The 24,051-nt window shown below is 39.9% G+C and overlaps 1 protein-coding gene across 2 annotated transcripts in view; it reads right to left on the minus strand.

The window, feature by feature from the left end:
* Window positions 1-23,690, minus strand: part of UQCC (ubiquinol-cytochrome c reductase complex chaperone) — a 113,811-nt gene extending 90,121 nt beyond the window's left edge. The window contains exons 1-2 of one of the 2 annotated variants that reach the window (XM_021077328.1): window positions 23,537-23,690; window positions 8,633-8,737 (exon numbers count right to left, since the gene is read on the minus strand). In XM_021077328.1, the coding sequence (XP_020932987.1) occupies window positions 8,633-8,737; window positions 23,537-23,560 (129 nt within the window). In that variant the 5' untranslated portion in view covers window positions 23,561-23,690. 2 annotated transcript variants of the gene reach the window in all.

Below are 24,051 nucleotides of genomic sequence, written 5' to 3' on the forward strand. Positions count from 1 at the left end.
GTTGTGGGTTCGATCCCTGGCCTTGCTCAATGGGTTAAGGATCCGGCGTTGCCGTGAGCTGTGGTGTAGGTTGCAGACGCAGTTCGGATCCCACGTTGCTGTGGTTCTGGCGTAGGCTGGTGTCTACAGCTCCGATTCGACCCCTAGCCTGGGAACCTCCATATGCCGCAGGAGTAGCCCTAGAAATGACAAAAAAAAAAAAAAAAAAGAAAGAAAGAAAGAAAGAAAAGAAATAGGACCCTGGAAGATCTTTGATCACCTTCTAGTCACTATCCCTCATCAAGGTTGACCACAGTCTTCACTTTAATCAGCAGAGAATAGTTTTATCTTTTTTTTTTTTTTTTTTAAAGACAAGGTGTTTTGTTTTGTTTTGTTAGGGCCTCACTTGCAGCACATGGAAGTTACCAGGCTAGGGATCCATCTGTGAGGTGAGGGATCGAACCCGCATCCTCATGGATACTAGTTGGGTTCGTTACCGCTGAGCCACAACGGGAACTATTTTACCTTTTAAACATATAGTATGTAATCGCTTGTTTTTGTCTGCTTTCATTCAACTTTGTTTTAGAAGTTCATCTTTGTTATTCTGTAGTAATAGTTTGTTCAAAATGTTATCTCTATTTTTGTTGTTGTTGTTGTTCGGTGGGTCCGAAGCCAACCCTTGTTTTATTAAAATGTGTACAGGGGGAGTTCCTGTCATGGCTCAGTGGTTAGCGAATCCGACTAGGAACAATGAGGTTGCAGGTTCGATCCCTGGTCTTTCTCAGTGGCTTAAGGATCCGGCATTGCCATGAGCTGTGGTGTAGGTTGCAGACGCGGCTCGGATCCTGCATTGCTTTGGCTGTGGTGTAGGCCGCTGGCTACAGCTCCAATTAGACCCCTAGCCTGGGAACCTCCATATGCCGTGGGAACGGCCCTAGAAAAGGCAAAAAGAAAAAAAAAAAGTGTGCAGGGGATAGGAGAGGGCAAGGACCACGTCGTGTTGTGGCAGTGACAGTGTGTGCAGACACCAGCATCATAGCCAGGCTCTACCTTCTGGGGCTGTCCTACAGGCAGCTCTTGGGAACTAGGTCTGGCTGGAGCCTGGGAAGAGACCAGATGAAGCCAGTCTTGACCAGAGTTGGCCATGGCAGTCACACCACCGAAGGAGGCATGGAGAAGGCCACTGGGTCCATTGAACAGTGAGGATTTTTTTCACTGTTCATATTGTCTATTTTGAAGACACTGAATTCTTACATGTGGCTCTGGTGTCTTCCAAATGGTCCCCGCAGGCAGGGAGGCAGTGGCTTACCAGAAAGTAAGCTCTCTGCACCTTCCACTGGTTTTGAAATCAGAAGCCCTGGTGCAGCCAAATTCACAGGCAGAAGCAGACTTCAGGTCCAAACTACCTCGGACAACACACACATATGGGCAACACACAACAACCTTGCGAAGTTGATACTATTTTTTTCCCATTTTAGTCATAAGAACACTCAGCCTCAAAGAAGTAAAGTTCATTAAAGGGTAAAATATATTTAGACCTATCTTCTCTTCCCTGTATCTTGCTGCTTTAAGAAAAACTGAGTAGAGTTTAGTAACAGGCTTATGCATACTTAGCACCCAGATCTTAATTTCTAAATATTCCAAGTACCATTATTCAATAAAAGGAACCAGAGAAAGCACTGACTCTAGGGCTAGGTTCGATCCCTGGCCTTATCTGGTGGGTTAAGAATCCAGCATTGCTGTGAGCTGTGGTGTAGTTCACAGACGTGGCTCGGATCTGGCATTGCTGTGGCTGTGGCATAGGCCAGTAGCTACAGCTCTGATTGAACCCCTAGCCTGGGAACCTCCACATGCTGCAGATGTGGCCATCAAAAGCAAAAAAAGCCAAAAAAAAAAAAAAAAAAAAAAAACCCTCCTGGGCATCTATCCAGAGAAAACCACAACTTGAAAAGACTCATGTACTCCAATGTTCACTGCAGCACTATTTACAATAGCCAAAACACTATTTACAATAGCCAAGAAGCAACCTAAATGTCCATCAACAGAGGAGTGGATAAAGAAGATGTGGTACATACATATCACAATGGAATATTGCTCAGCCATTAAAAGGAAAGAAATAACAGCATTTGCAGCAACATGGATGGACCTAGAATTTATCATGCTAAGTGAAGTCAGTCAGACAGTGAGACATCAGCATCAAATGCTATCACTTACATCTGGAACCTAAAAAAAAGACACAATGAACTTTGCGGAGCAGATACTGACTCACAGACTTTGAAAAACTTATGTTTTCCAAATGAGACAGGTTTAGGGGTATGGGAAGTGCACTGGGGGTTTGGAATGGAAATGCTATAAAATTTGGTTGTGATGATCGTTGTACAATTATAAATGTAATAAAATTCATTAAGTAATACAAAAAAAAATTTTTTTTTTTTTTTTTGTCTTTTTGCCATTTCTTGGGCCGCTCCCGCGGCATATGGAGGTTTCCAGACTACGGGTCTAATAGGAGCTGTAACTGCCAGCCTACACCAGAGCCACAGCAACGCGGGATCCGAGCCGCATCTGCAACCTATACCACAGCTCATGGCAAGGCCAGATCCTTAACCCACTGAGCAAGGGCAGGGATCGAACCCACAACCTCATGGTTCTTAGTTGGATTTGTTAACCACTGCGCCACGACGGGAACTCCCAAAAAAAAATCTTTTAAAAAGCATGTAGAAAGGAACTTGAAGGAGTTCCCAATAACCAAAACATGGGACAATATGATTAACAAAATAAATAATGAGACTAATGGAGAATGAGTCACAGAACAAACTAAACATCCATTAACTCATACTAATACAAATGAATAATTGAATAAATAAACAAATGGAAGTACTTGCTGTGGCACAACAGGATCAGTAGGGCACAGGTTCAATCCCCAGCCCAGGACAGTGGGTTAAAGGATCTGGCATTCCCACAGCTGGCCCAGGAACTCTATATGCCACCAGGCAGCCAGAAAAGGGGTAAAAAATGAATAAATAAATAAATGGAGATGAAGTGACTACTCTTCCTTACAGCAGAATTCCAATCAATAAATGCAGTAGGGGAGTGCCCGTCGTGGCGCAGTGGTTAACGAATCTGACTAGGAACGATGAGGTTGCGGGTTTGATCCCTGGCCTCGCTCAGTGGGTTAAGGATCCGTTGCTGTGAGCTGTGGTGTAGGTCGCAGACGAGGCTCAGATCCCGCATTGCTGTGGCTCTGGCACAGGCCAGTGGCTACAGCTCTGATTAGACCCCTAGCCTGGGAACCTCCATATGCCGCAGAAGCGGCCCTAGAAAAGGCAAAAAAAGACAAAAAATAAAAAATAAAATAAATAAATAAATGCAGTAGGTAATGATGTCATTAGACAATGACTATTAAGCAAGCTTCACAGTAATGACTGCTAGTGCAGTCAGGAATCAACAGAACTACCACATGATACAGCAATTCTACTTCTGAGAGGAGAGAATTCTACCACTAGCCTACCAATGCCCACCATAAAAAAAAAAAAAAATTCAAAACAGGATCTTGAAGAGCTTCCTGCACACTTATGTTCACTGCAACACTATTCACAAAAAAGCAAATATGGAAGCAACCCAAATGCCCACTCACAAAAGAATGGATTAAAAAACTGTGATATATAGATACAATGGAATATTTTACAGACTTAAAGAACTCCTGTCATATGCTATATAACACAAATAAACTTTGAGGACATCATGGAGAGCAAAATAGGTCACAAAAGGACAAATACTATATGGTTCCACTCATATGCAGTATTAAAGTATTCAAAATCATAGAAAAAGAAAGGAAGGTGGTTGCCAACGGTGGGGGGAGAATTTTTAATGGGTATATATTTTCAGCTTTGGAAGATGAAAAAGCTCTATAACAATGTGGATATATTTTATACTATTGAACTGGATACTTAAAAATGGTGGTAACTTTAAGGTTATGTGGGGGTTTTTTTTACCATAACTTTAAAATAATTAATACGGAGTTGCTGTTGTGGTGCAGTGGTTAACGAATCCGACTAGGAACCATGCGGTTGCGGGTTCAATCCCTGGCTCACTCAGTGGGTTAAGGATCTGTGTTCCATGAGCTGTGGTGTGGGTCGCAGATGCAGCTCGGATCTGGTGTTGCTGTGGCTGTGGGGCAGGCTGGCAGCTGCAGCTCCGATTAGACCCCTAGCCTAGGAACCTCCATATGCCGCGGGTGCGGCCCTAAAATAATAAAAATAAAAAATAAAATAAAATAATTAATATGTATCATTAAAAAAAGAACCATCAATGGATATTAAAAGTAATGAGCAAAAGTATGATAAGAAACAGGATTATTTGCATAGTTTCAAAGTATCTTCTTAAAAGATACTTGCTGATTGCAAAACGGATAACAGTAACTTTATAGTACGGAAACTTGACAAACACCAATTTAATAACCAAGTGATCGAGGTTAACATCACCAGTAATAAGACATACTGTCATCATGTTTCCCCTGATATGATGCACCGAGAAGGAAACAGTATCACTTCTGCCAAAAATGCATAGCCTCAATCTAATTTTAAGAGAATGTTAGATGAATCCAAATTGAGAGACCAAAAAAAAGGAACATTAATGGGAAAAAAGGTAAACTAGAATGTGGTTTATAGATTAGTTAATAGTATTACATTAATGTTCATTCCTGGCTTCAGTAAGTGCACTCAGGTTACATAAGATGTTAACATTAGAGGAAACCAGATGAAGGGTACATGGAAATGTTACTATTTTCAAAACTTTTCTTTAAGTTTAAATTCTTTCAAAATTAAAAAAAAAATTAAGTAAACTCATCAAAGTATAACAGAACTTCAAGAGGTTATTTAGAAAAGACAGAGATGAGAGTCCAATGACCCTAGCCTTTTGAAAATGTTAACAGGATTATAGCATTGGACATTAAACTAGAGATCATCTGATACTTACCATTCACCCAGTGAAGGCTACTTCTATGTCATAACCCAACAGTCTTCCAACCATTGCTTGAGTATTTCCAGCAAGAGTAAATTTACTTTGTCAAAATACAGCCAACACATCCCATTACAGCACAATTCTAGTTAACACAAAATTCTTCCTCATTCTGAGCCAAATCTGCCTCCTTGTCAGACATGTACCTGAGAATGTCATTCTGAGGCAGAGTTTTCCAACCAGGAGAACTCAAAGATGGGAAGATGTGCCGGTGAAGTAAGGTCAATATGACAAAATGTTCAGTTTATTTACCTTGGTTAAAATTATACCTTGCCAGCATGAGATGAACAACTCTAAGTTATTTACACGGATGCTTTGCTATAATATTCTCCCAGAGCCTAATACAGTACCTGGAACATATTAGGTACTCAAGAAGTGTTTACTGATTCAAGGGATGAGGCACAAGTTAGAGACTGATATAATGAGTTCTCCCTCCACCATCTCTGTATATATTATTTACAAATGATTTAGAACTATAGGATAAATTTTATCAAAATTTTCCAATGCACACAAAAAATAATAGAATACGGCCCAACTCTGAAAAGAAATAGTTACATGACGACCTAAAGTAGATGCCCTTTCTGCACAAGCATATTCTACATTTATTCAACATTCATTTAGTGCCAGACTTAGTGAGAAGCCCAGGAAACACAGGGGACAAACAACACATGTCCTCAGAACGGCAAGGCTTATACATTAGTTGGAGGTGATTACTCAAATATTTGAAAATATTTATATAAATAAATTATGTAATTAATATATATAACTATCAAAATAATTTTTCATTGCACTAAATATGAAAAAGTTAATGGCTACAAAAGGAATTCATTTATATTGGGAACAAAAATAAATTCCCAGTAGATAAATGGAGAAGTGATGTAAGCATACAATTTTTACAAACCAGGATACAACAGAGAACACAGAAAAATGTTTAACCCTGATGAAGAAATGCAAAGCAAGACAACGCAACATTTTCTACCCAATTAGTTTAAATTTTCTACCAATTAGTTTAAATGTTTCTAAAAAAAAAAAAACACTCAATTTGGTGTTGGACAGCTGCATGGAAATCAATGAAGTTATTAGAACACACCCTCACACCATACACAAACACACAAACTCAAAAGGGCTTAAAGACTTAAATATAAGACAAGACACCATAAAACTCCTAGAACACAGCATAAGCAAAACATTCTCTGACAGAAATCATACCAATGTTTTTTTAGGTTAGTCTCCCAAGGCAATAGAAATAAAAGCAAAAACAAACAAATGGGACCCAATCAAACTTATAAGCTTTTGCACAGCAAAGGAAACCATAAACAAAACAGAAAGACAGACTACAGACTGAGAGAAAATATTTGCAAATGATGTGACTGACAACACATCATTCATTTCTGAAACATACAAGCAGCTCATACAAGTCAATAACAAAAAACAACCCCATCAAAAAATGGGCAGAAGACCTAAATAGACATTTCTCCAAAGAAGACATACAGATGGCCAATAGACATATGAAAATATGCTCATCATTGCTAATTATTAGAGAAATGCAAATCAAAACGACAATAAGGAACCACCTCACACCAGTCAGAAAAGTCTACAAAATACATCATTAAAAAGTCTACAAATAGGACCTCCTGTTGTGACTCAGCGGGTTAAGAATCTGACCAGTACCCATGAGGATGCGGATTCGATCCCTGGCCTTGCTCGGTGAGTTAAGGATACAGCCTTGCTGCCAGCTACAGTGTAGATGGCAGATGCAACTTGGATCCCATGTTGCTGTGGCATAGGCCAGCAGCTGCAGCTCCAATTCAACCCCTAGCCTGGGAACTTCTATATGCCATGGGTGCAGTTATAAAAAGGAAAAAAAAAGAGAAAAAGAAAAAGTCTACAAATAACAAATGCTAGAGAAGTTTTAGATGAAAGAGAATCCTCCTACACTGTTGGTGGGAATGTAAATTGATGTAGCCATTACTGAAAACAGTATGCAGGTTCCTCAAAAAACTAAAAATAGAGTTGCTATATGACCCAACAATCCCATTCCTGGGCATATATCCAGACAAAACTATAATTTGAAAAGACACATGTACTCCTATGTTCATAGCAGCACTACTTACAACAGTCAAGACATGGAAACAATCTAAATGACCATCAACAGATGAATGGATAAAAAAGATGTGGTACATATATGCAATGGAATACTACTCAGCCATTAAAAAGAATGAAATAATGACATCTGCAGCAACATGGATGGACCTAGAGATACGCATGCAAAGTAAAGTAAGTCAGAAAGAGAAATACCATATGATATTATTTACATGTGGAATTTAAATACAACATAAATCAATGAAACCTCAACTTAAGATATAAAGAAAAGACCTGTGGTTCCCAAGGGGGAGAGGGTAGTGGGGGAGTAAGTGATTGGGAGTTTGGGTTTAGCAGAGGCAAACTACTATATATAGGATGGATAAACAACAAGGTCTTACTGTGTAGCACAGGGAGCTATATTCAATATCCTGTGACAAACTATAATGGAAAAGAATATCTTTTTTAAAAAGAACGTGTATGTGCACATATATATATATATATATATATATACATACACACATATGCGTCACTTTGCTGTACAGTGTAACAACTTTGTAAATCAACTCTACTTCAATAAAAAAAATTTTTAAATACCCAATTTACGGAGGTAAAGATGAAAAACTAGTTATATATACCTTGCTTGTGGCAGTATAAATTAAAACAATGTTTTGGAAAACTGTTCATACCCTTTGATGTAGGGTATGCCTTCTAGGGTTATTATTAATAAATAAGAAAAATAAGAAAAACCCCATATAACAAGAAAACAGTAACCAAATTAAAGTCTATAATGGCAAAAAAATTGGAAATAATTTTAACATGAACAAAGACTAAATAAATAGAAAAACATACAGCCATTTCAAAAATTAATTATGAAATCTATCTCACAACATGAATAATGTCTGCTCTAATAAGTGAAAAAGTATCAGAACATAAAATTCTGTGGACATTTGTTAAGGTACCTAAGGAAACAATTTGTATACACATACACACTTTAAGGACTGGAAAAGAACCAGCAGATGCTTTTGGGTTTGAAGTCATGGGTGATTTTTATTTCCTTTACTATTAAATTATTTGTACAATTAGCAAAAATTATGAGAAAAAACTCTCAAGTGGGTTCAAAGTAAACTACATTATAATGAATCATGTGATCGATGGTAAACTAAGGCCTCAAATAATTGTTCCTTGGATTTTATGTTCATAAAAAAGCAAAAGAAACATTTCTTATCCCAAATAAAAGTGGCACAAAGTGGCTACAAAAAGAAAATGAAGAAAGGTTAACTCTGATGAATATCTGGAAACACTCCCAACAGTAAAAATCATCAGACTGTAGCATGGTATCCTAGGCTAAGTTCCACTGCTGGGGTATTTAGAAGCAACACCCTAAACACCATACTGTAGGAATCAGTTCTGAACTGACACCACAGAGATCCAGAATTTGTCTCATGAGGTTTTTCCATCACACAATTCGGTTGGCTAATCTATAAATACATGACATTTACACATACACACTAGCGGTTTTTTTCATACCAAGCAAAGAAACAACAAATCTTACCTGGGAAGTACCAGACAGAGACCTGCTCCACTGTCCCTGTGTAGGAGACACAAGTACCAATCGGCTGCATACTGGAACCCACTGGGAGATGCTAATCCGGTTCCTCTAGAGGAAGAAGAAAATATTTTATCAGGAATCCATATCAGACTCTTTATGTGGAAGGCAAAGAGTGCATCTAAGTTTAGAATTTCTGCCAGAACAGGGCACATGAAAGGAGAATTTCTAAAAATAGGACCAAGACCAAGCCTTCCCATGCTCATCTCTCCAAGGATAAAATGTACTCCTGGCTACTGCAGACTAAAAGAATTCTGGTAATAGCTGACTCAGGCAGGAGGACATGAGTTCCCTCTCAAGAGAGTAACAAAATAAACCTACTTCAGGCATTTTACAACTAGATTATCATTTAAATTAGAGTTTGCAAATCCTTTTCATAAACACTGATTATCTGCTCTTCATAGAATCCCTTCATAGTAAACAGTACCAGGATTACCACTATCCCCAAAAGGATGAAGAAACTAGTGCTGAAATTTTCAGGGTGGGAAAACATGCTTGGGGAACTTGATTTCCAAGACAGAGGGAAATTAAACGGCTGTTAGAGCTGACTGAGGTCCAGTTTTTCCCTCCGACATTAACTGACCTTGAAAAGTCTCTGGACCAAAGTGAAAGGCTAGGCTGGAGAAAGGAGGAGCTCTATCTTGCTAAATGAGAAGCCTGCTTTATTTTATGAACCTGAAATATATTGTACTGTATAAATGGCATCCATCGACACAGCACTGGAAATCTCTATTCTAGGAACCAACTCTGGGGAATCCATGGGTTTCGTTCACTTGGCCTGCAGACTATAGGTCTACCTAATGCAGACTGGATATACAAATTGTTTGAAAACACTTTGCCAAGCATCAACTACAATACTAGAACTCAAAAATCTGGATTCCAGTTTAAACTCAGCTACTTAATATAATCTTTAAAGGTAAGTAAACCTCTACGATGCTCAGTGTCCTCTTAACAATTACTAGTAACACTTAGAAGCACTTACAATGTGCCAGGCACTTTTCTAGGTACTTTACATACATGAATTCATTTAAATCTTATAATCACCATCCAATGACTTAGGTATATTGTTATTATTCCATGTATATGGATAAAGAAAAGAACATATGAATAGGATAAGTAAATTCCCAAGGTTACACAGTTAATAAATGGCCCGGTTAAGATTTGAATCCAGGCAGCCCAACTCATGTATCCATCCATGCTCATTTATGGGATGAAAGGGTAAAGGAAACATCTCCAAAGTCTCTTCTAGCTCCAACACTCTATGACCTAGTCTTGAATCAATTAAAATATAGCATAATACTATGGAAAAAGTCCTATACTTGGAATCAGAAAGCACTGAGTTGACTCTTGGCTCTGCTGTTGGTAAACTACGAATCTTTGTTGCCTCTTTTATAAAATAAATAAAAACCCCTACCTCTCAGGATTTTAAGAGAAAAAAATTAGCAAATGTACCCTGCAACTCAATACATACTAAGTTGCATCTGAATCTCCATTTCCTTCCTGACTAGGCAGGAAGGGCTGGAGGTAAGGTGGAGAAAAGTGTTAAGAATTTTAAACCTAAAGAAGCTTTCTTTTTTTTTTTTTTTTTTGCCCTTGCTAGGGCCACTTCCGCAGCATATGAAGATTCCCAGGCTAGGGGTCTAATCGGAGCCGTAGACACCTGCCTCCGCCAGAGCCACAGCAACGCGAGATCTGAGCCGTGTCTGCAACCTACACCACAGCTCACGGCAACGCCAGATCCTTAACTCACTGAGCAAGGCCAGAGATCAAACCCGCAACTTCATGGTTCTTAGTCGGATTCATTAACCACTGCGCCACGACGGGAACTCCAAAACCTAGAAAAGCTTTCTAAAATGTCTCACAGGGAGTTCCCTTGGTGGTGCAGTGGAAACTAATCCAACTAGAATCCATGAGGATGTGGGTTCAGTCCCTGGTCTCGCTCAGTGGGTTGGGGATCCAGCATTGCCTTGAGCTGCAGTGTAGGTCACAGACGCAGCTCGGATCTGGTGTTGCTGTGGCTGTGGCGTAGGCCGGAGGCTACAGCTCCAATTAGACCCCCTAGCCTAGGAACCTCCAAATGCTGCAGGTACAGCCCTAAAAAAAAAAATAATTAATTAATTGTCTCAAGGTTCTAAAATTGTGTAACTGTTTTCTAAGAGACTACTCACAGCAACTTATGTTTCAAGTGAAAAGAAAAGCTTGAAAATAGGATTTTATTTCAGCTCAAGTCTGACCTGTTGAGATTGTTTTCAACTGAGATTGATTTACTGGCTTTTGTTTACTAATAGCTGACAGATTTACCAGAATTGTTCAATGTCAGATGTTCCTTTCCTAAACACGTAAATATGTGATAAGATCAAATTTCAGCAGATTCCGGCCCAAAAAGGGGCAAGAAAAAAGGTAAGAGGAAATTACAAGTAGGAACAATGCAAACTTCTAGAAGATTTTCTTAAGAATTTCATCATATTTTTTCCAACATCAATAAAATTTGTCTTTGTAATATTTGACTCTACCTGGCCTCATGCCAATACTTCTTATTAGAAGAAAGGAGCAATCAGCTCTGTTCTTTCCTTCTTCAATCCTACAACAACAATTCTTTGTCCAAACCCTTAATTGAAACTGAGGTGTAGCAAAAAAAGTATTTGAATCTCAAGCCTGCCATTAAATAATTGTTACTAGTTACTCAATACTCTGGACCTCTGTTTTCCCTTATGTAAAAGCGGGAATAATAAAAGCTACCTCACAGAAGTGTCCCAAGGATCATCTGTAAAGGCACTTCAATAACAGTAAAACACACACATACACACACTCAAAGGCTTCATTAACTGTTAACAATTGTTACTGAATTATGTAATAAGCTCCTCCTTCCCCAGCAAACTGTCACAGCAGCAAGAGCAATTTACTTGAAATACTGTTTTTGAATCTTTCTCAAAAGCTTGCAATGCCTCCGAGTGCCTCTGTAGTCAAACATAAACACCTGGGAGTTCCCGTTGTGGCACAGCAGAAAAGAATCCGACTAGGAATCATAAGGTTTCGGGTTTGATTCCTGGCCTCACTCAGTCGGTTAAGGATTTAGTGTTGCTGCGAGCTGTGGTGTAGGTCACAGACACAGCTCAGATCCTGAGTTGTTGTGGCTCTGGCATAGGCCGGCAGCTGTAGCTCTGATTCCATTCCTAGCTTGGGAACCTCCATATGCCACAAATGCAGCCATAAAAAGCAAAATTAATTAATTAATTAAACACCTGTCTTTACCAACTGAAATTCTCTAGACCCATCAATACATTTACATACCCTGCCTTGCATTCTCCACAGAGCAGTCCCAAAACCTGACTCATTTTCTCTGGTTTGGGAATTACTGCTCCTCTCCACACAAGCTAATCCTCTTGTAATCAGTTCCTCTGGGACTCTCTTCCTCACTCCTACCCAAACCATGAGCTCTCATTTGCTTCGATAAATCTCCCAAGATTCCAGTTCTGGCTCTACTGACTCTACCTGGTCCTTTTTCCTTCCCAACTCTCCCAACACTTCATTTACAAATATAAATCTGTAGAAGCACTTATCATCCTCTTAAATGCACTAATATATTAGGCCTGTAACAATTAGCAAACTTCAATTCTACAAAGTTCAGAAAAAATTTATAGTCATTTCCAGCAGTTAAAATTATTGCTTTAATTTAGGATAAAATATACACCATCACTAAGTGGGAACTGGTTTTAGCATCGTTTTTGCCTCTTCAACACTTCAAAATTTTAAAGATTGGTTCTATGTTTTTATTTCTCGTACATACTGTAAATCACAGGTGATTTTACATTATATTTCAAAATATTCTGACATATCAGCTCTTTTTGTGAATATGCTTTATATTTTTCTTTTTTTTTTTTGGTGTGTGGGGGGTGCCCGCACCCATGCCATGTGGGAGTTCCCAGGCTACAGGTGGAATCAGAGCCGCAGCTACCAGCCTACGCCACAGACACAGCAACACCAGACCCTTAACCCTCTGAGTGAGGCCAGGATTTGAAGCCGCATCCTCATGGATACTAGTGGGGTTCTTAACCTGCTAAGCCACAACAAGAACTCCTCAACAGTCCACTAACTAGACTGTTTCTTCATGAGGTTTTTAAGATAACGTAGTATTTTCCTTGGGTCACTTGTAAGCTGGAAAAGGCCTTACAAGTAGTCAATTCTCCTATTCCCCATAGTTCTGTTTTGCAAAATGACTAAAAACACTGAGTTATCAAATACTGAACCACTGTTCCTGGGGAAAATACATGGTTAGGGTCCTGTAAGCCTCTGATCACATTTTCATCAACCAATCAATACATGACCTTGTTTTATTGTGTTGCTGTTTAAAAGACACCTTATTTAATATGTTCTATTGATTTATTAACAATGAACTCACAGCCAATAGCACTATAACACACTCCTGAACAAAACTTACCTAACACACAAATTTTTCCACAAGAAACATCACAGCCTTCTTGCACTTAGCAACACTAGACAGCACTTCGGCACTATACTTAGGGGCTATTTTAAATTGGGAAATCACAAACAAAAGCACAAAAATGCAAAAAACATGACACTACATAGACCATGAGAAGGATACTTGTTTATAGTATAGAAGCTGAAACAAGAACTCAAAGTATCATCTCAGCCAGGAATATGCATGTTGCAGTTCAAATTTTCACTCCTCTGCATACGTCCACAAATGACTGCAAAAGCACCATGAGTACTGATTTGGGGATTATAAATAAATTTTAGCAAATATGTGAATTCTCAAATCAGAATATGTGAATAAAGAAGATTGACAACAGTAACCAAATTTTCTACTCTATAATTCTCCAGTGCTATCTATATTCTGAATGTCACTGATGCTAATTCAATTCTATGGTCCAAAGGACAAACACGACTACAGGTTACAAAACTACATGCTACAAATCGATACTTATACAGATAGGAGGAGCAAGAGACTGTTCAACCATTCCTTCGATAAATACTAAATTTTCTGGCTCTTCCTACTTTGTTAGAGATGTCTAATGAGCTTTCAAAAAAATGATTACATATAGGAAGGATTTGAGCAAACAGTAAATAAGGATGATGGGTCACATTTCAGAGAAAAGAATTAACAAATACGAAAAGGCAGAAGGACAGAATAAACCCAGTGTTACTGGGTTGGATTTAGAGTATGAGTTTTTAATATATAAAGAAATCAATGTATGTGTGTTTATGTATATGTATACACATACATAGATTTGCTACTCCTGTACTGATAGGACCTGGAAGCAATGACCCCCACCCCCCACACCTAGCTGCAATGACTACATGTAGCATCTATACTTGGTTTCTAAATAGTAATATTCACTAAAAGGAACTAGCCTTCTCTGGAGAAAAGTTGACTCCTGAATGGGGCTGAAGCCCCTCAAATCTTATTCACAAAGGTTTGGCATTATTTTATTTACCTGGCAGTTCCTTAGAAAACTCCATTTGTCTTGGAACTCAGCTAGAATGAAAACCATTTTCCCCAGGAGCTCCCCAGGAGCACTGGTTGAAAACAGATAGGTGGCAATTGTTTAATTTTGTAGCTGCCTGAAGCAGTGGACAGGTAATATTTGGGGAAAATAATAGGCTAACCAAAAATTTAAAAGGAAAAGCAGGGGAATAAGATATTCATAGGGGGTTTGAAAAGCTCCGACATACTCCTGGGAATCTGAAGGTCATGAAGATGCACAGGGCTGTGTATATGCCAAGAATAGAAAAGACCTGAGACTGCCCTAAGCTCTCATCTCTGGTTGCCCTTGAGGCTCTGCATAAGCAAGAAGTGAAAGATAAGGCAGAACTTCAAATAACTGGCAGAATGTGGAAAGCAAGCCCCAAAATGCACACAGAGCCCTTCAACAAAAACTGAGACTCACTGGTTCCAGGCATTTAAGGAAATGTTCATTCAATCATTATCTGACCACTAATCTAACTAGGCAGAGACACAACAAAGAATATATACTTTGCAGAACTAATTTAGAGTAGTCACTAAATTCAGAGTTGCCACATTATATTACTTAAAATGTTCAGTTTTCGGTTCCTATTGTGCTCAGCAGGTTAGGAACCCAACTAGTATCCATGAAGATGCAGGTTCAATTCCTGGCCTCAATCAGTGGGTTAAAAGATCCAGCTTTGCCATGAGCTGGGGTGTAGGCTGCAGACAAGGCTCAGATCTGGCATTGCTATGGCTGTGGTGCAGGCCGGCAGCTGCAGCTCCAACTTGTAGCCCAGAAACTTTCATATGCCATGAGTGTGGCCATTAAAAAAAAAAAAGTTCAGTTTTCAATTTATGAAACATGTAAGAAAACAAAAAAGCATGGTCCGTGGTCCGTGATCTATATAACAGGGAAAAAAAATCAACAGAAACTGTCCCTGAGGAAGCACAGATATTAGACAAACTAGACAAAGACTTTTGAACCAGCTATTTAAAATGTTTAAGATCTAAAGGAAACCATGTCTAAGAACCATAGCAAAGTATGAGAACGGTATCTCACTGAATAAGGAATACTATTAAAGAGAGAAATTATACCATAAAACAATCAGAAATTCTGGAGATGAAAAGAGCAATAAATAAAATGAACATTTCTCTAGGGGAGTTTAACAGTAGATTTGGGCAAAAAAAAAGAATCAGTGACCTTGGAGTTCCTATAGTGGCACAGCAGAAGCAAATCTGACTGAGAACAATGAGGTTGTGGGTTCAACTCCTGGCCTCGGCCCAGAGGGCTGGGGATCCAGTGTTGCCAGGAGCTGTGGTGTAGGTTGCAGATGTGGCTCGGATCTGACATTGCTGTGGCTCTGGGGTAGGCCAGCAGCAACAGCCCGGATTAGACTCCTAGCCTGGGAATCTCCATATGCCACAGCTGCGGCCCTAAAAAGACAAAACACAAAAAAAAAAAAAAAAAAAAAAAAATCAGTGACTTTGAAGATAGGTCAACTGAGGTATCCAGCCCAAGAAATACAAAGGAAAAAAAAAAAATGAAGAAAATTTAACAGAGCCTCAGAAACCTTCCATCAAATGTACCTATACCATCAAATGTACCAACATAGGTTTAATGGGAGTCTCAAATAGAGAGGAAAGAAACAAAGGAACAGAAAAGATGTGTTAAGAAATACTAGCAGAAGACATCTAAAATTTGATTAAAAAAAATTAATCTATAAATCCAAAAGTTCAACTAACTCCTAACAGGAAAAATTCAGAGAGATCCACAAATAAAAATATCATAGTCAAGCTGTAGAAAGACAAAGATAAAAGAATCTTGAGGAGTTCCCATCGTGGCGCAATGGAAACGAATCCAGCTAGGAACCATGAGATTGCGGGTTTGATCCCTGGCCTCCCTCAGTGAGCTAACATTGCCGTGAGCTGTGGTATAGGTCACAGACACGGCTGGGATCTGGCATTGCTGTGGCTGTGGCGTAGGCCGGAGGCTACAGCTCCAATTAGACCCCTAGCCTAGGAACTTCCATATGCTTCGGGTGCAGCCCTAAAAAGGACAAAAAGACTAAAAAAAAAAAGGCAGAATCTTGAAAGCAGTAAGAGAAGGGATTCATCATGTATAAGAGACCCTCAATAACATTAACAGCTGTATTTCTCCTCAGAAACCATGAAGGCTAGAAGGCAGTGGAATGAAATACTCAAAATGCTGGGGGAGGGGGCAGGGGAAGGAATGGCCAATAAGAATTTTATACTCAACAAAATTAACACTCAAATGTAAAGGGAAAATTAAGGCTTTCTGGATAAACAAAAACAGAATCTGTCAATAGAAGACCTTCCCTACATCAAAAACTAAAGGGAGAACTTCAGGGTAAAATGAGACTTTTTTGTTTTGTGGTGGGTTTGATTTTGGTTTTTTTTGTTTTTTTTTTTCAGCCACACCCATAACATATGGAAGTTCTGGGGCCAGGTATCAAATCTAAGCTGGAACTGCAACCTACACCACAGCTGCAGCAACACTGGATCCTTAACCCACTGCTCCAGACCAGGGATCAAACTGGTGTCTTCACAAAGACAAGCCGGATCATTAACTCACTATACCACAACAGGAAACCCTGAAATTAGACCTTCGACAGTACAGACACTCAAATCCACATGAAGAAATAAAGTGCACCGGTAATAGTTAACTATTTGAATAAATTAAAAATACAGAATAGGGAGTTCCCGTCATGGCTCAGCAGTAACGAACCTGACTAGTATCCATGAGAACAAGGGTTCAATCTCTGGCCTTGCTCCATGGGTTAAAGATCCGGCGATGCTGTGAGCTGTGATGTATATCACAGATGCAGCTCAGATCCTGAATTGCTGTAGCTGTGGTGTAGGTCGGCAGCTGCAGCTCTGATTCGACCCCTAGCCTGGGAACTTCCATATGCCGTACCTGAGGCCCCAAAAAGCAAAGAAAAAAAAAACCCTGTATAAATTTGCTGCCTATAATTATTTTTTATTTTTAATTTAAAAGACAATTGCACTGGGAGTTCCCGTCATGGCGCAGGGGTTAACGAATCTAACTAGGAACCATGAGGTTGCGAGTTCAATCCCTGGCCTTGCTCAGTGGTTAAGGACCCGGCATTGCCATGAGCTGTGCTGTAGGTTGCAGACGTGGCTCGGATCCCACATTGCTGTGGTTCTGGCGTAGGCCTGCGGCTGTGGCTCCAATTCGACCCCTAGCCTGGGAACCTCCATATGCCACAGGAGTGGCCCAAAAAATAGCAAAAAGACAAAAACAAACAAAAAATAAAAATAAAAGACAACTGCACAAAGAAATAATCATTAATCTATATTGAAAGATATTCAATGTATAAAGAGGTAATCTGAATGACAATAACGGCACAAAGGAAGAAGGAAGCAATAAAGCAATATAGGATCAAAATTTTGATATACTATTGAAACCACAGTGGTATTTTTCAAATTAATTATTATAAATTAAGATGTTAATTGTAGTCCCCAGGGCACATTCTAAGAAAATAACAAAAAATATATTAAAACCTTACATCATACATAAACATTAACTCAAAATGGATCAAAGACATAAAACTATGAAACTCTCAAAAGAAAACATAAAGGAAACGTTTCATGACTTTAGATTTGGCAATGATTTTTCTGGATATAACACCAAAAGCAGAGGCAATAAAAAATAGTTAAGTTGGACTTCATCAAAATTAAAACCTTTTGTGCATCAAAGAATACTATCAAAAAAGTGATAAGGGACAGATTACAGGATATATAAAGAACCTCTATAACTCAACAAAAAAACAAACTTGATTAGGAAAACAGATAAAGAACTCAAATAGACGTTTCTCCAAAGATATACATAATGGACAATAAGCAAAGGAAATAAACACCACTAATCATTAGAGAAATACAAATCAAAACTATGAGATCATCATTCACATCCACTAAGATTATGGGGAAAAAAAACGCAACAGAAAATAACAAGTGTCAGAGCTCCCACTGTAGCTCATTGAGCTAAGAACCCGACTAGGAGTTCCTGCTGTGGCTCAGCAGTAACAAATATGACTAGTATCCATGACAAGGGCTCAATTCCTGGCCTCAGGATCAAAAGGTTAAGTATGTGGCATTGCCATGAGCTGTGGTATAGGTTGCAGATGCAGCTCAGATCCAACCCCTAGCCTGGCAACTTCCATATGCTGCATGCATAGCCCAAAAAAGAAAAAAAGGAAAAAAGAAAAAATGAACCCTACTAGTATCTGTGAGAATGTCGGTTTGATTCCTGGCCTTGCTCAGTGGGTAAAGGATCTGGCATTACTGTGGCTGTGGTGTAGGCCAGCAGCGGCAGCTCTGATTCAACCCCTCGTCTGGGAACTTCCATATGCAGCAGGTGTAGCCCTAAAAAGAAAAAGAAAAAAAAAAAAGAAAATAACAAGTGTTGGCAAAGATGTGAAGAAAATAAAAGCCTTGTGCTTTACTGGTAGAAATGTAAAATGATGCAACTGTTGTGAAAAGCAGAATGATGACTGCTCAAAAACTAGGAGTTCCCAGAGCTCCCTCGTGGCTTAGCAGGTTAAAGAGCCAGCATTGTCACTGCTGTGGCTCTGGTTACAGCTATGGCAATGGTTCAATCACTGGCCCAGGAATTTCTGCTGCTGCAACCAAAATAAAAAATAAAAAATTAGGAGTTCCTGGTGGCCAAGCAGGTTAAGGATCCAGTGTTGTCACTGCTGTGGTGCAGGTTTGATCCCTGGCCTGGGAACCTCTGCATGCCATGGCCTCATACAAAAAAAAAAAATTAATCATAGAACTGCCATATGATCCAATAATTCTACTTCTGAGCACATGCCCAAAAGAAGTGATAACAGGGACTAGAACAAATATTTCTACACCCATGTTCATGGTAGCACTATTTCATAATCGCCAAAAGGTATCCATCAACAGATGAATGAATAAACAAAACGTGGTATATGCATACAATAGAATATTATTCCTCCTTTAAAAAGGAAATTTTGACACACTACAACATGTATGAAACTTGAGACCATTAAGTGAAATAAACCAGTCGCAAAAGGACCAAAACTATATGATTCCAGTTATACAAAGTACCCAGAGTGGCCAAAATTTTAAGACAGAAAGAATGGTGGTTGTGCAGAGCTAAGTAGAGTGGGGCATAGGGATTTATCTTTTAATAGGTACAGAGTTTCATTTTTGCAAATGAAGGGAGTTCTGTGGATGATGGTCATGATGAAAGCAAAACAATGTGAATGTACTTAATACCACTGAAAATCACTTAAAATGGTAAATTATGCTATGTGTATTCTACTACCATTTTTTTCTACTACGATTTTTTTAAAATCCAGTATGGCTTTCTGCAATTTCTACTATTTCCAAAGAAAAGCAAAAATTATTACCAGTGCCCAAGATGGCTCATAAACCATAAGAAAGTCTCATAGCACTGTTCAAATGTCCTATTCCTATGCTAGAGCTACTCAGCAATATCAGTATTTTAGTTCAGTCCTCCTTCCCAAACTCATCAGGAGAAGGGTAAAAACTGGTCAAAAAGACAGAAGGCAAAAGGGGAGACTAATGAGACTGTTTCAGGAATACTACCTCTCAGTGGTTCAATTTTCTTATCTGCAAAATGGGGTAATAATAGCCTACATTTTCAAAGGGCCGTCATAAGGATTAAATAAGCTCGCAAATGCACTTCCCATGGGAAGTGCCCTATAAATGCTGGCTATCAATATTACTGCTCAAGAAATCCCAAAGTTTTATTTCAACTACAGCCTCTATTTCAGCTCTTTTCTGAACACCAAATCTACAGCTGCAAAAACAAGAAAATGAACAAAAATCTCCAGCTAGATTGTCTCAGTTAAGAAGCCCCCCCCCCCTTTTTTTGCTTTTTTAGGGCCACATCTGTGGCATATGGAAGTTCCCAGGCTAGGGGTTGAATCAGAGCTACAGCTGCCAGCCTAAGCCACAGCCAGAGCAAGGAGGGATCCGGCAATGCCAGATCCTTAACCCCGTGAGTAAGGCCAGGGATAGAACCTGAGCCTTCACGGATACTAGTTGGGTTCGTGACTGCTGAGCCACAATGGAAACTTCTCATCCTCAATTTTAAAAATTTAGGGAACTATACTCAGTATCTTGTAATAATCTATATGGGAAAAAAAATCTGAAAAAGTATAGATATTTATGTATAACTGAATCACTGCTGTATACCTGAAACAAACACAACATTGTAAATCAACCATATTTTAAAAAATAAAAATAAAAAAGCTGGAGTTCCCGTCGTGGCGCAGTGGTTAACGAATCCGACTAGGAACCATGAGGTTGTGGGTTCGATCCCTGGCCTTGCTCAATGGGTTAACGATCCGGCGTTGCCGTGAGCTGTGGTGTAGGTTGCAGACACGGCTCGGATCCCACGTTGCTGTGGCTCTGGCGTAGGCCAGTGGCTACAGCTCCGATTCAACCCCTAGCCTGGGAACCTCCATATGCCGCGGGAGCGGCCCAAGAAATAGCAACAACAACAACAACAAAACAACAACAAAAAAGACAAAAGACAAATAAATAAATAAATAAATAAAATAAAAAAAAATAAAAAAGCTAATAAAGCATGAATAACTAAAAACTAAAAATTTAAATCAGGAAAAGAGTAAATGCATCCAAAAAAAAAAAAAAACTTTAAAAATAAACCTTCCCTTTGTTTAAAATACTTAAATGGACCCCTCTGCCTCAAGATAAATCTCCAACTCCTAACCGTAATATGTAAGGCAACACTTCTGTCTTTTTCCCACAAGTGCCCCTCAGCCAAAGAGATTTACTTACAGCTCTTTGGTTGTTTAACACAATAGTATAAGCTAATGCTTCTCCTCTATGCCCTTTCTCCTCTCCCCCATCTAATGTTCTCTCATTTAGTTCAAACATCTCCCTGATGAATGCTTGTCCTCAGGCTGGGTTAGGTATCTTTCTACTCCGCTACCACAACAACTGGTTCAGGCTCCTATCACAGAATTTCAAGAACTGTAGTGGTAGTTTTCTTTTCTGTCTCTATTAGATTATAAACATGAGAATAAGGTCTATGTTTTTCATTTCACAGTCCCTTGGAGAGTTCCTAGAATGCAGTAAACACTCAACATAGTTGCTCAATTAAAGGGAAGGGAAGGAGTTCCAGCTATGGCACAGTGGGTTAAGGACTCGAAGTTGTCTCTGTAAGGATGAGGGTTCGACCCCTGGTCTCGCTCAGTGAGTTAAGGAACCTCGTGGTCACAGACGCAGCTCAGATCTGGTGTTACTGTATCTGTGGCATAAGCTCCAGCTGTGGCTCTGATTCAGTCCCTGGCCCAGAAACTTACATATGCCACAGGTGCAGCCATTAAAAAAAAAAAATTGGACTACAGCAGCTCAGGTTGCTATGGAGGCACAGGCTCTGGTTTGATCCCTGGCTCAGTGCAGTGGGTTAAAGGATCCAACACTGCCATAGCCATGCCGTAAGTCACAGCTATAGCTCAGATTCAATCCCTGGCCGCAGGTGAGGCTGTAAAAATGTTAAATAAATAAATAAATAAAGGGAAAAAAGTATTTAAAATGTCGTTTGTATAAACTCTTTCTCTGATCAACCCTATCAAACTTACCCTTAAGAAAATCTGAGGCTCAGAGAAGTTAGCTGATTTGCTCAAGGCCACACCCATTGTAAGTAATGGGGCCTAGCTTTCAAACAAGACTCTTTTGACTCCTAGACAGGTGCATTTTCCTCTATTTGTGAATTCCTCACAGTGCCTACCCCAAATGCCTCTTTAGCATAGCTGATTAATAAATATCTGCTTTCATGTTTACTGTCACTCTCTAGTTCTAAGGGAATTTCTGTTGCTTTGCCACACATTATATTGCAACATATAAGAAGACTTTGAAGAATTACAGTATACAGTATAAAGTGAAAGTGACTTTCCTTATCTAAACTTGTTTTTTTACCTAAAAAGATGACTGGGAAGAGATAAAGAAGAAAAATTAAAAATTCAACTAATAGAAGACAATTAGAGAAGAGGTTTCTATGGATGCTACCACCTAGGAAGAAATGAACCTACAACCCTCCACATGCTGAATAGCAAAAAGATTTAAGATAGCTGGGGCACCCACAAACTTCCAAGATGAATCAATGTATTCATTTCAGGCCTATAGCCCAATAAAATTCTCATCTTTCCCACCCATATACCCATCTTAAAAACACTCAGGACATCCTATCTGCCATTTTCTCAGCAGTCCTCAGATCTGAATCAATTTCTGCCCTGGCATCCACAACCACTTCCGCCAAGTGGAATCTTTCCATAGATGTCAGGAGCTACTCTTCATACATTTACTAAGCAACAATAGAGGGCTCTGCACTGTGCTAGGCTGACAAGGAATACAAGAAGTAAAATCTTATATCTATGCAAACCATACATAAAAACATTTAAAATAAAAGTTTCTAATATCACAACTCAAAAGATAGCTACAGGCAGGACTAGTCAGTGACTGCTATAAAAAAAAAATGTCCTTGACCCAGTTTTTGAAAGACTTGATAAAATTATAAACCTTCCCATCCCTCCATGATTAGGAACCAAACTCTGTAATGTCCTTTTTTCTGTTGCCTCTTTCGTTCTCTTTAATTCTTATAAGTCACAATCTGCTAGAAGGATCATGACTGAATCTCAAGAAGTGCAGTACCTTCCCATATGGGTGTTAATTAGTGGAGCCTTCCTCACTTATATCGTTTATTCCTGCAACAAATATTTTACGGAACATCTAGATGTGCCAGACACTATGCTAGGCAAAGTAAAAACGGCAGATATGACCCCAGTTCTCAATCCAATAGTTTCTAATAGTATTCCACTTAACTGTACGGTAAAGTGCTAGATACCCGATCTCTGAAACAAACCCAGAGAACCTCAGAATCCGAAGGACCTGCACATTTACGTCCTTGTTTTGCCCATGGCGACTCTGATGTCAAAAAGTTACTTGCCCAAGGTCATCCTGTGCATTAGTGACAGAATAGGAACTAGAACCCAGGTCTCCCAAAACTCCAGTCAGTGCCCCACGCGCTGCCTCTCTCCCTGAGGGGAAGCCGCCACAGGTGGTGACCGAAGAAAAGCAAACTTGAACAAATTTAGGTCCGAGGTCACTCCTCGCCCTTCTCCAAAGAGGGGAAAGCCACGGCCGAACCAATGGTAGTGGGAGATGGGAAGCTGCCTCAGTTTCCCCGAAGACAGGCGGCCGCGCATTCTCGCTACGGCACAGGATCCGCGCCTGCATTTCCATCTACTTGCTCTCGCCCGGCCCTCTCCGACTCCAACCCCGGGGCCCGGAAGGCGGCAGCGCAAAATAACTCCTTCACTCACAAGGACTCGCACCAGCAACGCCATGTTTCTCGACAACCATTTCCGGGTGAAGGGTGGGCTTCCGGAGTCCCAGCTGCCGCCACCCCTTCACTAGTTTGCCTTTTCGCCGGCGCGTGCAGGACAAGGGCAGCGCAGGCGCACAGAGGGCTCTGCGCACTCGAGCGCGCGCTTTCCCCGCTTGCAGGAGGAGGCAGGGCACCCGAGCGCGGCCGACCGTCAGAACCTGCGCGCGCGTCCCCCGCTGAAATCTCTGTCGGACACGTCACAGAGGCTTAAATTATGTACGCACAACCCTCTGCTGCGGGCTTTTCATAGTTCACTCCTTAACCCCACACTTCATCCAGTCTCAATCCTCAGCACCGCCTTGTCGGAGTCCCTGTTCCCCAAGACTATACCCACGATTTCCCCCCTTTTCACTGGCGGCTGAAAAAAACAGGATCTTGGGGAAATCCCAGGATTTAAGGGCTCCCTGCTAGGAGCCTGCGCCAGAGGAAGAACACAGGACACAGAGGAGT

The sequence above is a fragment of the Sus scrofa genome, chromosome 17 (assembly GCF_000003025.6).
Source record: "Sus scrofa isolate TJ Tabasco breed Duroc chromosome 17, Sscrofa11.1, whole genome shotgun sequence".
In the NCBI taxonomy this organism is placed as follows: domain Eukaryota; kingdom Metazoa; phylum Chordata; class Mammalia; order Artiodactyla; family Suidae; genus Sus; species Sus scrofa.